Genomic DNA, 14427 nt, shown 5'->3' on the forward strand with positions numbered 1-14427 from the left:
CTCAGGAACCGCTTCAATTTTGCGAAGTTGGGTGATGTTACTCTTCTTTCGACGGGGACAATCCCGGAACACATGGCCTATTTCCTTGCAATGGAAGCATTTACCTTGGCTCATCAGCTCCTGTCGTATATTGTTGTCAAGCTTGGTACTGCCTGAACTGTTGGAAGCTTTCAAGGGATTTGTGTTGGAGTTGTTGCGGGAGTTCTGACTCAGATTGCGGCGTTTGGCTTCTTGAGCATTGACATTCAAGGACTGGACTACCGTACCCACATAGGCTGTAAATTCATCAAAGGTCTTGTCATCACCAATGTAGGGAAGAGACAGCTCCTTAACCTTATCAGTGAGTCGCCTGTTCAGTTCAATCTTGTATCGATCATCAGGGATCCCAGCCTCACTTGCTAGCAACAGGAACTTGGCCAAGAATTCAGGAAACTTGTCACCAGGGCGCATGTACATAGTCTGTAACTCCGCGTCGGCTTCCATGCGGCGATGGGGGTTTCGAAAAGCAGTGGTGAGTGTTTTGAACATCTGTTCAACGTTGGTGTATGGATCAGTAGCATCTTCACGCAATCTGACGCTCAGTTGCTGTCGTGCTAGACCTCCAGTGCGGGAGACAAGGTAGACTCTCTTCATCTGGTCATTTTCAAAACGATCTGCATTGGCCACAAACTTCCCCTTCATCTCAATCATCCAGTCCTCAAACTTAGGCTCCTTGCCATCAGTGAGAAGGGGAGGATCAGGCACTTTCTCAGATTTGTATGAGGGCTTATTGCTCTCCACAGTGGAACCACGGGAACGCAGCTGCACCTCTGCATAGGCTGTCTTATACTCATCCCGTTCCGCCATCAATTCATCAATCTGGTTCTCTTTGTCTTTCAATCGATCCTTGTGTTCCTGAAGCTCATTTTGAAGGTTCTGAACGAGCTCATCATCCATCTGCTCCCGGTATTCGTTCTCGAGGTCGATCATACGGTTGAATGTATCAGCAACATAGTCAAATAGCTCGTTGGGGTGGTCACGGCACTGTGCCAGAAATTCTTCGTGGGTGATAATCTTTCGACCCTGCTCTTTCATGTCCAGAGTCAGGCGTCTACTCTGGGTTCGTTCAGTAGCATCTCGAGCCATCTTGGCTGGTTTGGTTCGTTCGTTCGTTCGTTCGTTCGTTCGTTCGTTCGTTCGTTCGTTCGTTCGTTCGTTCGTTCGTTCGTTGGGTTGGGTTTCCTCTATTGCAAGCGTACGGATCTCTCTAACAGAGTCCTAGCTGTATGCGTTAGGAAGGAGATTTGAAAAAGGAATAAGGATGATGCTAGTATTATGTGACGGTTCCGTTCAATATGAAGTTTATTGGTGAACTATCTGGCGAAATACTAGCATGGGGAAAGAAGAAAAGAACACTGTGCCTGCCAGCGTCGAACTATTTAATGTGCGAGGGGCTCTGGCCCTAAAACAGAACAAAGAAATCAACACAAAGGAATCAAACATGTCATGTGACTTAGCGAGCACTCATGCTCCGTGACACGATCTACAACCCGACTGACAAGTGAGACCCTTGTCACTGGGCGCTCTGGCTGAAAACATCTGATGATCAATCTGTGATCCTCCAGGTTGGAGATGAGAAGAACGGTCGCGGCTATTACGTGGAGGATCCTATTTACAAGGAACCTATGAGATCCGCCAGATTGGCCGAAGTTATTGATTGCGGGACCATCCCCTCGAGCAAGCACAACCAGGCGGTTTTGCTGATCCAGGCTCATCCAGTGGACAATCAGAGTACGACCTGGAACTGTCAGGCCTGGGTCATAGAGAATCTGGAGAATCTGGAGCAGCATGGTTTGCTGCAAGTTTCTCCAACTGTCAAAGCAAGCCTGCAAGCCAAGAGACAGAACTGGCAGTGAAAACAAGTCATGTCTTTTTTTTATACGCAATGGAGAGATACTGTACTAAGAGATTTCGCCATTTAAGATTCATGTTAGAGCAGGACCTTGAATTGCGTTCTTGAAAAATTGCTTTGTTAATGCAGTGCATTCCAATAAATTCTTCCAATTCACTCTTTACTAGAAGCCTCCCTGGAAAACCGCCGTTTCTCTGGTGAATTGACATAGTCACGGCGCTCTGCTAGGATAATGAAACTTCCAACTCATGGGTTCTTCCTAGGTAGCTATCGACAAGAATAATCAGCATGAGGAAGAAGAAAGGAGGTAATGCCATATTTATCAACAAAGCAACAAAGCAAACAACCACACCTCACGTGATAACCAACCAACGTGACCAGGCCGTCACAACATATTCATACCAGCTCAACCATGCCATCTGCTGAGCATTACATCAACTGCATGTTCCTTAGGCCATACACCAATGTTATCCGGCAAGTAACTCCACCAATCACCGAAATCACCTCCAATAGTGATGGTGTTCAGCGCTTTCACATACTCCCAGTACTCCGGATACCAGCCGCACATTTCCCAGTCAAGAATACCTGTGACTGTCACTTGAGAATTTGATAGATCGCTCGTCCCAGTTGTTGTGTCGAGTGCTTTTTGAAAGGACACCTCACCTCCATCTCGGTCGGAGGATCGCGGATTGATGGTTACCATGATGTTTCGAGGATGGAGATCACCATGGGTCATCACAATCTTATGGTTGGTGTCAAGGTAAGATTTTATCATGGCTATTCCATCACACTCGGACCGTGTTGAATTTGAAACAAGGAATTGATTGAATTCGATTTCATTACTTATAGGTCCTGTTGCAATGCGAACTTGTCTTCGCGTGTCTTTACACCGACGAGGGTTGCCGCCACCAAGCACTGCATTGGCCTCTTCAGCTGGTGGAGCGGGAATGGACCTGAAGTTCTTGACAATAGCTCCCAGCTGCACTTTTATTGAGGTTTTCTGGTCTGTGTTCAAGAGTCTCCATTTGCTGTCCAAAGGCTCGCCAGGGAGTTGCGACATGAACAGGAAGATGCGCTTGCTGTCTGATTGTTGGAGAATGCCATGGATCTCCGGGATTGGAGTATCCGGCGCCTGCTGCTTAATATAATCCAGAGTGTGTATGTGATTGATATCGATGTCATACCCAACTTTCACAATGAGTTCTGAGTTGAGGCCCAACACCGCGGTTGATCCTAGGTGCCAGACGATCTCACAGGAAGCTAGTAGCCTGTTGAGTCCCCCAATAATGGCGGATGAATCTGGATCGGTTTGACCAGAAAATGAACCTGTCTGTACTGCTTGGAGCACAGTCTTTTTTAACGGTTGAACAACCTTCACATCTGCTGGGATTTGGAAACAATCCCTTACATCGGGAGATTCCACCGTCGGTTCAGTGTGTGAAGCATCTGATGCAGAGATTGCTGATTGCACAGCTTCATCACCGAATGCTTTCCGTAAAGCAGAGTATGTTTTGCGTTTTTGTTCTAGTAGAGCGGTCATATCCATTGATGGATACGCCTTAAATTTCGCGCTTATATCATTGAAAAGAAGTGCATTTACCTTGGCGAAGGCATCTTCTTGCGCACTCTTCAGATGATCTGTCTCTTTCGAATTCGGTAATTTTTGTGTAAACATGATGGAGAATAAGTTCAACTGACTGTTTCAAAGGTTTAATTGAAATAAGGGAGGGTGAAGAAGAGAAAGCGGCGAAAGCGATGAGACGGTGAAAAATGACGTCCTTAAATGGCAGGCGGTACTGATTACTGAACGGAGAAGGATGGGAAAGCCCACAGTGACAAGGAGTCGGGGTCGGGGGTATCGTCAAGACCAGATTTGGCCATGGTGAAAGGTTTTAGTGGGCAAACGTAGTTGATTGGATGGGTGGTCTATCGGCTCAGCTAACAATATAACTACCGGGCAGAAAGCGAGGGCGGTGAGGCACGTGACCCGCTGGGTACTGATAAGGATCGATCGGATAAATGGTTGACCCGAGTAGCGAGGTCAGGATTCTTATAGTCGACGTGTGCTCACATATTGTAGATTAAGCACTCAATCAGCTGCGTATGCGCACATACGTTCGATAGGCAATATACCTCTTCTGTTAAACTAGTCCTCTCCATATAGACCTCGTTAGTCCGGAATAAATCGACTCCCGATTTCCCCTTTGAGCTACGATCTGAGAGACCCTGCTTCAGGTACTAACTGATGGAAGCTGAATAAGGATCGGTTGGATAAACTCCCAGCGAGTACGCTGGGTAATTGCTTTCGTCAAGCAGTTAGGACGATGGATTTCTACCTTCTCGTGGTGTCCGGTGTCAGTACCCTCTCATTTTGGGGAGGGGAAGCTGAAAGAATCCAAAGTGGTGCAGGCGGCTGCCGACATGCAGAATTTTCACCTGCTTGAACAGCAGCCACCCAACCCACACCATCAGAGGATAACGGGTTATGAAAACCATCCGACGACTGTCTACTCGATTCGTACTCGAGACCGAAGCTGGGCTTGTTTTTCCAGCGGATGTGGTATCGCCTAGACAGGAGACAGGACACCTCTGGGCTTGAACACTCTCTGAGATCGCGCGACACCCCATAAAACCTTGAACAAATTGTTCCAATACATCCATATGTATAATTCTGTCAAACGGCGAGGGAGAATACAGCTGGTAGAGCAGTGGGTTGTGCAAGTCACTTGGGAGCGCCACGGAATGGCCTGGGCCCAGGACCTCGTTAAGGCGCAGCCACGGGTAACCCTGACCAGGACATCCCATGGCCTCTTACAAGCGGGGTGCATGACCTAGCGACGATCCTCGACGAGCTTGTTAAGGCACAGCCACAGGTGATCGGGAGGACTGCGAAACCGGGGACACAAGCTTGGTTAGTGAAGGACGGCTGGGGTATCCTGCACGGTCAGTGGGGGTACTTTCAGGCAGCCTTTGCAAGACACGGTCGGCTGGCAAAGAGAGATCTTGGCTGGTAACGCGAAGCAAGGGGATTTTTCTTTGTGGGGCGTGGCACATAATGGCAGTGACGGATGAGCCAGGAGGACTCAATGAGACTGTCTATGTGGCCTGAGAGGACGGACGCGCGTGTCAGTGTGCAAAAGAGACGGGAACCAGCTACCTCACTCGCACTGAGGACTTGAAGTCTAACAGCCAAAGTGGTGTCGTCCTAGTGGAGAAGGTTTCTACCATTCTTCACTATCTCACTCGCACTGAGAACCTGCGGCTGGGCGATGGATGTGATGTCGTTCTAGCTGGAATGCCGGTGATGCATGCTTAAGGAGCAAACCTGGAGACACCTGGGGTGAGAGGTTTTTGGCGGGGCCTCAATATCTGGAGGTCGTTCATCGAGAGGTGGGCGCGCCGAAAACCAGGGCAGTGGCCTGAACAAGCAGGCCTGGTGAAGCTGCTTTACACCAGTTGCAAGAACTCGTTAAGGCTTGGCCACGGGCAGCCTTGGCTGTGTAGTTATGTCTCTTGGCCCTCCCAGTTTACACGACCACCCGAACAGCCATACTCCACCGGGATGTCACAACCTGGCTTCTCTCGTATCGTACCTAGGGTTCTAGTTAGTTGTATTTCGAGACTGGACACTTACCCTAAGTGCCTCCCAAGTGATCGTATGCTCAATGCCCCTCCGGGTCCGGTCCGGTATGTCGTATGCGTTGATGGGTATGTCGCCCCCTCCAGGCTCCGTAAGATATTCAACAAGTAGAAACAGTAAAGGTAACGAATAGAGAAACAAGGCCAACCGAGTACGTATACTGGGTTGTTGGTTAAGTGCGGACGAGTCAGAAACTAGAAGGTAACCAATGCTGAATGACTTGTATTGATCGCGAAGGACTAAACTAAGTACATGAGTGAGCGTCCTTATATATCCTTTCCGATCATATCAGTGATCTGTCGCTTCATATCACTGATATGGTATTTCGTAGCCCTGCTATGTTGTTTCATATCATCGCTATGCGGAAACATATCACTGATATGTCGATCACGTGACATGGCCGTCAAATATCAGTCTGATCCCTGTTCTCTCCTGCATATCCACTAATAACTGTTATCCAATGATTCCCTCCTAACCTGGTATCATCACGTGAGGCTGATACGACAAGGTCTGTAACACGGGAGTCAGCCATACCGCCCGTGGAACTACTCCTCGACCAGAGACGGCGGAGCCTGGCCATCAGAATCCATCAACTAGACACCCAACATCCCCTGCACCTCCGGGTCACACACCAACCAAACCGGTATATTAGTACTCGCCTACTCCGGGCTGCTGACCCGAAAAACTTCCACTTCATTGAGAAAGTGGACCCGCTGCTGACAAGCCCCTGGGACGCAAACCTGGAGCCCAAAGAGCAGCCAACTGCTGCTCCAAAGGCACAGGCCAGGGAAGAGTTTCAGAGATGGCTTGATTTCATCCCACCACTGTCAATGGTTGTCTATACAGATGGGTCCAAAGGAAAAGAAGGCACGGCTGCAGGAGCCGGCTGGGCAGGCTACTGGGGAACCAGCCAGACCAAGATCTTCAGTGGACATGCAAAGCTCCCCAACCATGAGGTCTTTGATGCGGAGGCCAGAGCAGCCCTGCTAGGCCTACAGGCAGCCCTTAAGGATCCCAAAACCCAGCACTCCACAAACATATATATCTGCCTGGACAATCTGGAAGCAGTACAGCAACTCCAGAGTCAACCCAAAGGATCGAGTCAATCGATTTTCATGAACTTTCAAGAAGCCACCCGGACGTGGCCTCAACGCCCTAGAGCACCCGGCATACAGTCAGGCACAGTGCAGGTGAAGTGGGTTCCTGGACACACAGGCATTGAAGGAAATGAAGAAGCAGATAAGGAGGCCAAGATGGGTTGTTATGCTCCCCTGGAGCTCCCTCCCCCACCCGCCTCATTAGCAGCCGCCAAGCGGGCAGCCCAGAGGGTGCACTGGCGATGCTTTGCACAATTCTGGGCAGAGAAGGGCCCCAAACGATACAAGGACCTTGGTATAGGAATAGAGAAGCGGCCACCAGAGCTCCATCTTCCCCGAGCAGCTCTAGGTCGCCTCCTAGCTGCCAGGAGCGGCCTGTTACAGACCTTATCGTATTAGTCTCACGTGACAATGCGGGAAGATAAGGCAGAATCACTGGATATGAGAACAGGGATTATGATGGCACAGTGCAGTTATATGTTGATGAAAGTAACGATGGATTAATAGTCGGTCCGATTACTGAAAGCGGCCTGATTACTGAAAACGGAAGAATCCTTGTACATAAATAGGGACACCATGGCCATACGTTTTAGATGGCCAAGCACTCATTCTATTGTCAAGGTGTCTATAGATTCCAATATCACACTCTTTGTTATATAGCCTCGTATTGTCCGGATTATCGACTCCCCGATTCCCCGATCCTGAGCTACCGCTCGTTTCATTGGTTATGAGCCCGGGCTTGCCATACTGACGTCTTAACAAGCGCTTTGGCACCCTGGGGGTACTATATTCGCTTAACATCGAGTATAGACCGATCGATTAATCTTGACTACGAGCCTTACCCTCGATATTCTTCCCACGAGATTACCGGCCAATAATCCGCTCGGCGAAGCTTATTGAGTTGTGAGAACGTTATTATGGCTGGAGTACCCAAGGAAGCGATGAATACACCTCTTCCTCCAGATGGGAGGAAACCAGTGAAGGAGAATGGTATCAAGATATACCAGTTCTCTATTGAGAGATTGAATGAGGAGAACGCTCGATACTGGTTCCATGCGATGGAAAAGCAGTTGAAGGTCCAATTCTGCTGGCAGACAATCCAATATTATTATGAGGTTGGGAGCTCCAGATATGGATCGATCATTAGTGAAGATATGGATTGGTTTAAAATCGATTTGAAGGCCGATTCAATCATTGAGCAGGGGCTCATGCCAGCAACGATCTTGGAAGTCAAGGACCAACCGAATGCAGGGTCAAAATGGGACTGCCTGAAAGAAATGTTCTTGAAGTCATCAAACACCAAGAAGGCTATGAAGTTGATGAAGATGGCCAATTGGACTTGGGATCAATCAAAGCTGAATGAGAAGGAAGCATTCCGCGAAATCGACCAATTGGGGGAAGAATTCATCGACATGAATGGCAGTGAGATGATCAGTATCAAAGAACTGATTGTGTTGTGGTATTTGCGAGGATTAGGCAGCCAATATGCCACGTTGAGAGACACTGTGATGAGCTCGAACGCCACTTTGGACAAGGGATATGTCCTAAGCCGAGTTGAAGACCTTATGCAGATGAAAGGAGGATCTGCAGGTGAAAAAGGATCTCGAGCTTACAAAGATGGTAAGCAAAAGAAGAAAAATGGATCAAAATGTTATGTCTGCGGGAAGGCAGGGCATTTCGCGAGGGAATGCCAGAACAAGCATGAGAGTGATGACGATGAGGATCATCAAAAACCCAAAGATCGACGAGGAGGTCGACAAGGTAAAGTGAACAGGCAGAAAGGCAGATTTGCTGGAGCACAAAGCAGCAACGATGAAACCAACCAAGATGAGATGGATGAATTCAGCTCATATGCGACTGAGAGATCAGAAATGGGTCGATTCACAAGTGAAAAAGCAAACCGAGCAAACAGCAGCAATCCATCAGTATGGTGTTTTGACAGCGGAGCCACGAGCATGTCAACTGGCAACAAGGATATTTTTGAAAGATTGGACTGGAAAAGCCGCGGAACTCTGACTGTTGCAGATGGAATTCAAATACCTATTAAGGGAAGAGGAATAGTCAGATTCAGCCTGCCAAATGGGTCAACAGTCCGATTGAGTAACGTCATATATGTACCTGGTTTGGCGGAGAACCTGTTGTCACTGGAAGCGCTCCATGTTGCTGGATTTGAGTCGAGGGGCTCGAACAGAGGTTATACAATACTGAAGGATGGTAAGATAATTGCCAAAGGACGACGAATAGGGCGATCAACCTACCTGGATAGAGTGACACATGCAAACGCTCTGTATGTGAAGCCAGAGCAAGCAAGAAAGTGCGCAGAATCCATTGCAAAGCCAGATGAGAAATCAGTGATCCAACTGCTCAGTGGACGAGTTGCTAGAGCTGGAGCTGAAGACGAAGTTGATCAACGCCGGCAAATCATCCATCAACGGCTTGGACATCCTGGAAAGAGACGTTTTAACAGCTGTGTTGAAGCCTTGGATATGGATCAATTGAAAATTGGTAAACGAGAAACGCTGCTAGAAGATGATTGCGAGATATGCATCAAAGCGAAGCAGGTGAAGAACCAGAGCCATGTTCCAGTTCCTAGAGCGAAGAGACCACTCCAAAGGGTATATATGGACTTCTGGGGTCCATACGATGAAAGCATTGGTGATGAGCGATATTACCTTTCCCTGATAGATGATTGCACGCGGCATTCATGGGTCTTTATCAAGAAAAATCGGTTATCTAGCTCAGTGCAGAACACGCTCGAAGTATGGCTGCGCCAGGTTGAGCGAGAAGCTGGCAAGATGTTATTGGTCATACGTGCTGATAATGCGAAAGAGTTTCTAGCATTGGAATCATGGGGCCTGTTGAGAGGCATCCAACTTGAATTCATTGAGGCTTACACCCCCCCGCAAAACGGTGTTGCGGAACGATTCAACCGATATATCTTGGAAATCACGAGAGCTCTGTTATTTGATTCAGGCGTCAGCAAAGGATACTGGAAATACGCAGTAGTGACTGCGAATTACTTACGGAATCGAACAACATTTGTCAAAGGAAGTGACAATAAGACGCCATTTGAGCTATGGTATGGGCATAAACCAGATCTAGCCCACTTGCGAGTTTGGGGCTGTCGGGTACTTTACCACCACAAGTCAGATGATAAGCTTGAGAGTCGTGTCATGGAAGGAACCTTCCTATTGTATGGGAAGAGTGATAAACAGTACCATGTACTGCCAAAGGGAGCCAGTGATATACGGCTGGTAACCAATCCGACTTTCCGAGAGCGAGAATGTGGTTATTTGACTGAGGTGGTGCACGCCAATGTGGGTGATATGCCGTCGACCAATATGCCAGAGCCGACAATTATCAATAACGAGAAACCGCCTGGGAATCCACAGATCGGAGTATCAAGTGGCCCTGGCAAACAACAAACAGAGCCTGTTAACGATTATGTAAATCCGCAAGGGGAGCCAGGCATATTAGCGGATAACATGGAAGATAATCAACGAGACGCTCCCAATACCCATTCAGAAGAGGCAGAATCACCACCACAACCATCCACGCGTGAGGTGGATGATAGTATGAATGAAGAAAGGCTGCAACCGGAATCCACGACTGAGGTGGATGATTCACAAGGTGTGAATGAATCATCATTGGAAGGGGAGAATGATTCTCCCGAGAACAGAGATGGTTTGGTGAATGAGCTTGAATCATCTAACAGAGAAGGTTCAGTGAATAAGCATCAAACTGAGCGCCGTTCTGCTCGAACACACCAACCATCAAACGCGCTGATAGAGAGCCGTGAAAGTGAGGAAATATATAGCCGCAAGCGCAAAGCTGAAGGGGAGCAGGATGATGATCGTCCAGCTCAGCGCATGCGGGCTCAATTGGCAAGGCTTGCGATAGCTACTGAGTTGCTGATTGGTGACCGAGAATATGAGGTTGCGCATAAAGCGCGTGAGAAAGCAGGCATACGAATACCGAAATCGTACAGCGAAGCTATCAACGATCCGATATATGGTGCAAAATGGAAAGAGGCTATTCATAAGGAGCTGAGCACCCTGATGAGCTTTGGAACCTGGAAAGTTATACCCCGGAAGCAAGCTGATGGGAATATATCAACCTGCAGATGGGTGTTTGATGTCAAACTAGGCTTGGACGGCCGGATCGATAGGTTTAAGGCCAGGCTAGTTGCCAGGGGAAACGAGCAATCGGATGATGATTTTGATGAGACCTTTGCGCCGGTATTTCGACTTGATAGCCTGCGGATCTTGTGTGCAATTGCAGCCAGATATGGGCTCATTGCACATGTGATGGACGCATTAAGTGCTTTCGCTGGATCCAGACTTGACAAGCCGAACTGTATGGAGATTCCAGAAGGTCTTCAGGATTTCGACCCAGACGCCAAAGAGGGCATGGTTCTGAAACTGTTGATGTCTCTATATGGACTACGTCAGTCTGCATACCTGTGGCATCGAAAAATCAGTCGATTTTTGAAGAGTATTGGTTTTGATCCCATCACTGCGGATCCCAGTATTTTCATCAATAAGCGGGGACTGATTATTGCGCTGTATGTGGACGATATAGTTATATTCGGCAGGGGTGAGGGCGAAATTGACGCGGTAAAAAGGAAACTGAAGGAATTCCATCCAATGACTGATGGTGGATTAGTCAAGAAATTGCTTGGAATTCGCTTCATGTGGAGGAGAGATGGTTCCATTCGCCTAGACCAGGAATCATATGCACGTCAGATTCTTGAGGAGTTTGGCATGGGCGATTGCAATCCTGCATACGTACCAATTAGCCCTAGTGTGAAGTTGAATTCGGAGGATACACCACAATTGGGACGGAGCGAGCACAAGTTATTTCGGAGATTGATTGGACGATTGATATTCATGGTAGTCGCTACCAGGCCCGATATCGCCTTTGCGGTCAATCAATTGTCTCAATATCTCGCTGAACCGCGCCGAATCCATCTTGGAGCCGCCAAGCATATACTTCGATACGTCAAATCAACTATGGCTCATGGATTGACGTTCAGTGCGAAGGGGAGAGAAGGATTAACTGTGTATGCAGATTCTGCATATGCTAATTCAGCAAAGAGCCGGTCAACAACAGGTTTCATACTGATGATTGATGACGCACCAATTACCTGGACAAGCCGGAAACAGTCAGTTACTGCGCAGAGTACGACTGAGGCCGAGTATATGGCAGTTTCAGAGGCTGCTAAACAAGTAATTTGGACACGCCACTTCCTATACGCTATAGGAAAGGCATCCATTTATGGCAGCACACCTACCACCATATATGAAGATAACCGGGGAGCTATCAATCTAGCTGACAATCCGATTGATCACCCAAAGACCAAGCATATCGCAGTGCGCTACCATGCCATACGGGACCATATAGGCAATGGTGAAGTCCGCCTTGAGCATCTACCCACAGATCAAATGATTGCTGATGCTCTAACAAAGGCAAGCCATCGTGATGCTCATAAACGATTTATTAAGAGATTGAGCATGATTTAAAGGGGAGAACTTGGAAAGTTTCAACACAAATGGAAGTGGAAGTATGCGTCCAACCGCTGCTTATCAGATTGCCAGATTGTTATTTGATTGATTTGTTGTACACGCAGCGATTGTACGAAGGGGAGTGATGAAAGTAACGATGGATTAATAGTCGGTCCGATTACTGAAAGCGGCCTGATTACTGAAAACGGAAGAATCCTTGTACATAAATAGGGACACCATGGCCATACGTTTTAGATGGCCAAGCACTCATTCTATTGTCAAGGTGTCTATAGATTCCAATATCACACTCTTTGTTATATAGCCTCGTATTGTCCGGATTATCGACTCCCCGATTCCCCGATCCTGAGCTACCGCTCGTTTCATATGTGACACAGGATCACGTGAAGGAGTCACGTGATTACTTGGTAGTAACGCGGGTAGTCAGGAAGGTAGTTCAGCACTACCATTGACACTACCAAAACAACTACCACTCATAGGATGGAAGGATATATAAGGACGCTCATTCATGTACTTAGCTTAGTTCTTCGCGATCAATTTCAAGTCTTACAGCATTGGTTACCTTCTAGTTTCTGACTCGTCCGCACTTAACCAACAACCCAGTATACGTACTCGGTTGGCCTTGTTTCTCTATTCGTTACCTTTATCGTTTCTACTTGTTGATTATCTTACGGAGCCTGGAGGGGGCGATATACCCATCAACGCATACGACATACCGAACCGGACCCGGAGGGGCATTAAGCACACGATTACTTGGGAGACACTTAGGGTAAGTGTCCAGTCTCGAAATACAACTAACTAGAACCCTAGGTACGATACAAGAGAAGCCAGGTTGTGACACGGCCATGGCGACTTTGCAGAGTACCATGAGCGCTTTAAACACGATGATGCCTTGTGACATGCTCATGTGGCCGCAGAAAGGAGCCCTCCCACTTCTATGTCTGCCGAGAGGGCCGCAAAGCAGCAGCCCACCCATGGGGCCAACAACCAGTAGCAGACATCCTTACCAAAAAGACAGGATTCACTGCATACGCAGATTGGCTGGGTAAATCACAGTTCTACACAGCCATCTGTAGACGCCATTAGGATGCTAAACGCATCAATCTGGGAACCTATAGGCTTATCTCTGGCTCCCTCCTCCATTCCTCCTCCCTCCTTTTCAGGCTTTTCTCTTTCCCCTCCATTTTCCCTTTTGTTCATCCCCCCTCTTTTCCGTTTCCTTCCCTCGGTTTCCTTTCCAAGAGAACCCCAAGATGCGCAGTTTACTGTTTAACAGTTGGAAAACCCAAGCAGCCCCCCGCGCGGGGGGCTACCTGTATTTATATGATAGATGGTAGTTTAGCTAGAAGAAAGGCAGTTCCGATCTGCCCGTCGTATGTCCCGAACCGGGACCAGGATCTTTCCGTGGAAAAATCCGCCCCTCGACGTTAAATAGAGACACACACACACTACTACTACTACCACCATAAAGCCTACATACAAACTTTCAACAGTCTGTGGTCGGCTGACAAGCACACTCCATCAGCTGGATATCCCAAAAACCTATTAGTTCAATCCCATAATGATCATAGAGCGCATTTGAATCATTCCTGACGTCAAATAATACCTTTAGGATCTGTGGTGACCAAGATGCCTTTCAAGCTCTTGCCAAGCTTGCCGATGGTAGAAAAGGCTGTGCTTCCAAGCATATGTATGTTGACTATATAGGGTGCTCAGGTCCTTTTCCAGGATAAACGAGCACAGTCAAGAGAGACATTTTTCTGTCACAACTGAGGCACTCACCCTCAATATCGATCTAGAGTGGGGGTTGCAGGTCTCCCATCCAAGTATCTTGACGTGCCACCCGGTCAACGAGAGCACTAATCCCATCTGGGGTGTTGATGAAAACAGTACCTTTAACCATGTTTTGGCATAGTAGTAGTAGTAGTAGTAGTAGTAGTAGTAGTTGTTGTTGTTGTTGTATTCATACGCCGACCCCTCGCCGAACCGATATGCGGGCTACCACAGCTCTATCTATCCTTGTATCTCTAGTCACAGTGTTCCACTGCATCCCGACGAATTTGGTGCCTCGTCAAGGCCTGTGGTGGCCTATGTGCCCGGTGCTCTGTTCTGCGGCCCCTGTGGACCACGGCTTTGAAACCTTTGAGATGCTTCTGCAAAATCCAAGACAGCACTAATTGTGCTCTCCTGGGCAGAGCTGCTTAACCTACCTTCCTTACCTTCTGGTCCGCCTCCCCCCAGCATGCATGATACATGGTTAAATGCCTCCCCAACCTT

At 48.0% G+C, this 14427-nt stretch overlaps 2 protein-coding genes across 2 annotated transcripts; one reads left to right on the forward strand and one right to left on the reverse strand.

Annotated features, from left to right (window-relative positions):
• Positions 1 to 2297: 2297 nt before the first annotated feature.
• On the reverse strand, positions 2298 to 3566 carry ACHE_60822A (uncharacterized protein; the record flags this gene model as incomplete). The annotated part of the gene is made up of 1 exon (XM_043282038.1): positions 2298 to 3566. The coding sequence occupies one exon, from the start codon at positions 3564 to 3566 to the stop codon at positions 2298 to 2300; it is 1269 nt and encodes a 422-aa protein (XP_043139458.1).
• Positions 3567 to 10113: 6547 nt separating this feature from the next.
• On the forward strand, positions 10114 to 12150 carry ACHE_60823S (uncharacterized protein; the record flags this gene model as incomplete). Its single annotated transcript, XM_043282039.1, has 1 exon — positions 10114 to 12150. One exon carries the CDS (start codon positions 10114 to 10116, stop codon positions 12148 to 12150), a length of 2037 nt encoding a protein of 678 aa, XP_043139459.1.
• Positions 12151 to 14427: the final 2277 nt, after the last annotated feature.

This window comes from Aspergillus chevalieri, chromosome 6, assembly GCF_016861735.1.
Source record: "Aspergillus chevalieri M1 DNA, chromosome 6, nearly complete sequence".
NCBI classification, from domain to species: domain Eukaryota; kingdom Fungi; phylum Ascomycota; class Eurotiomycetes; order Eurotiales; family Aspergillaceae; genus Aspergillus; species Aspergillus chevalieri.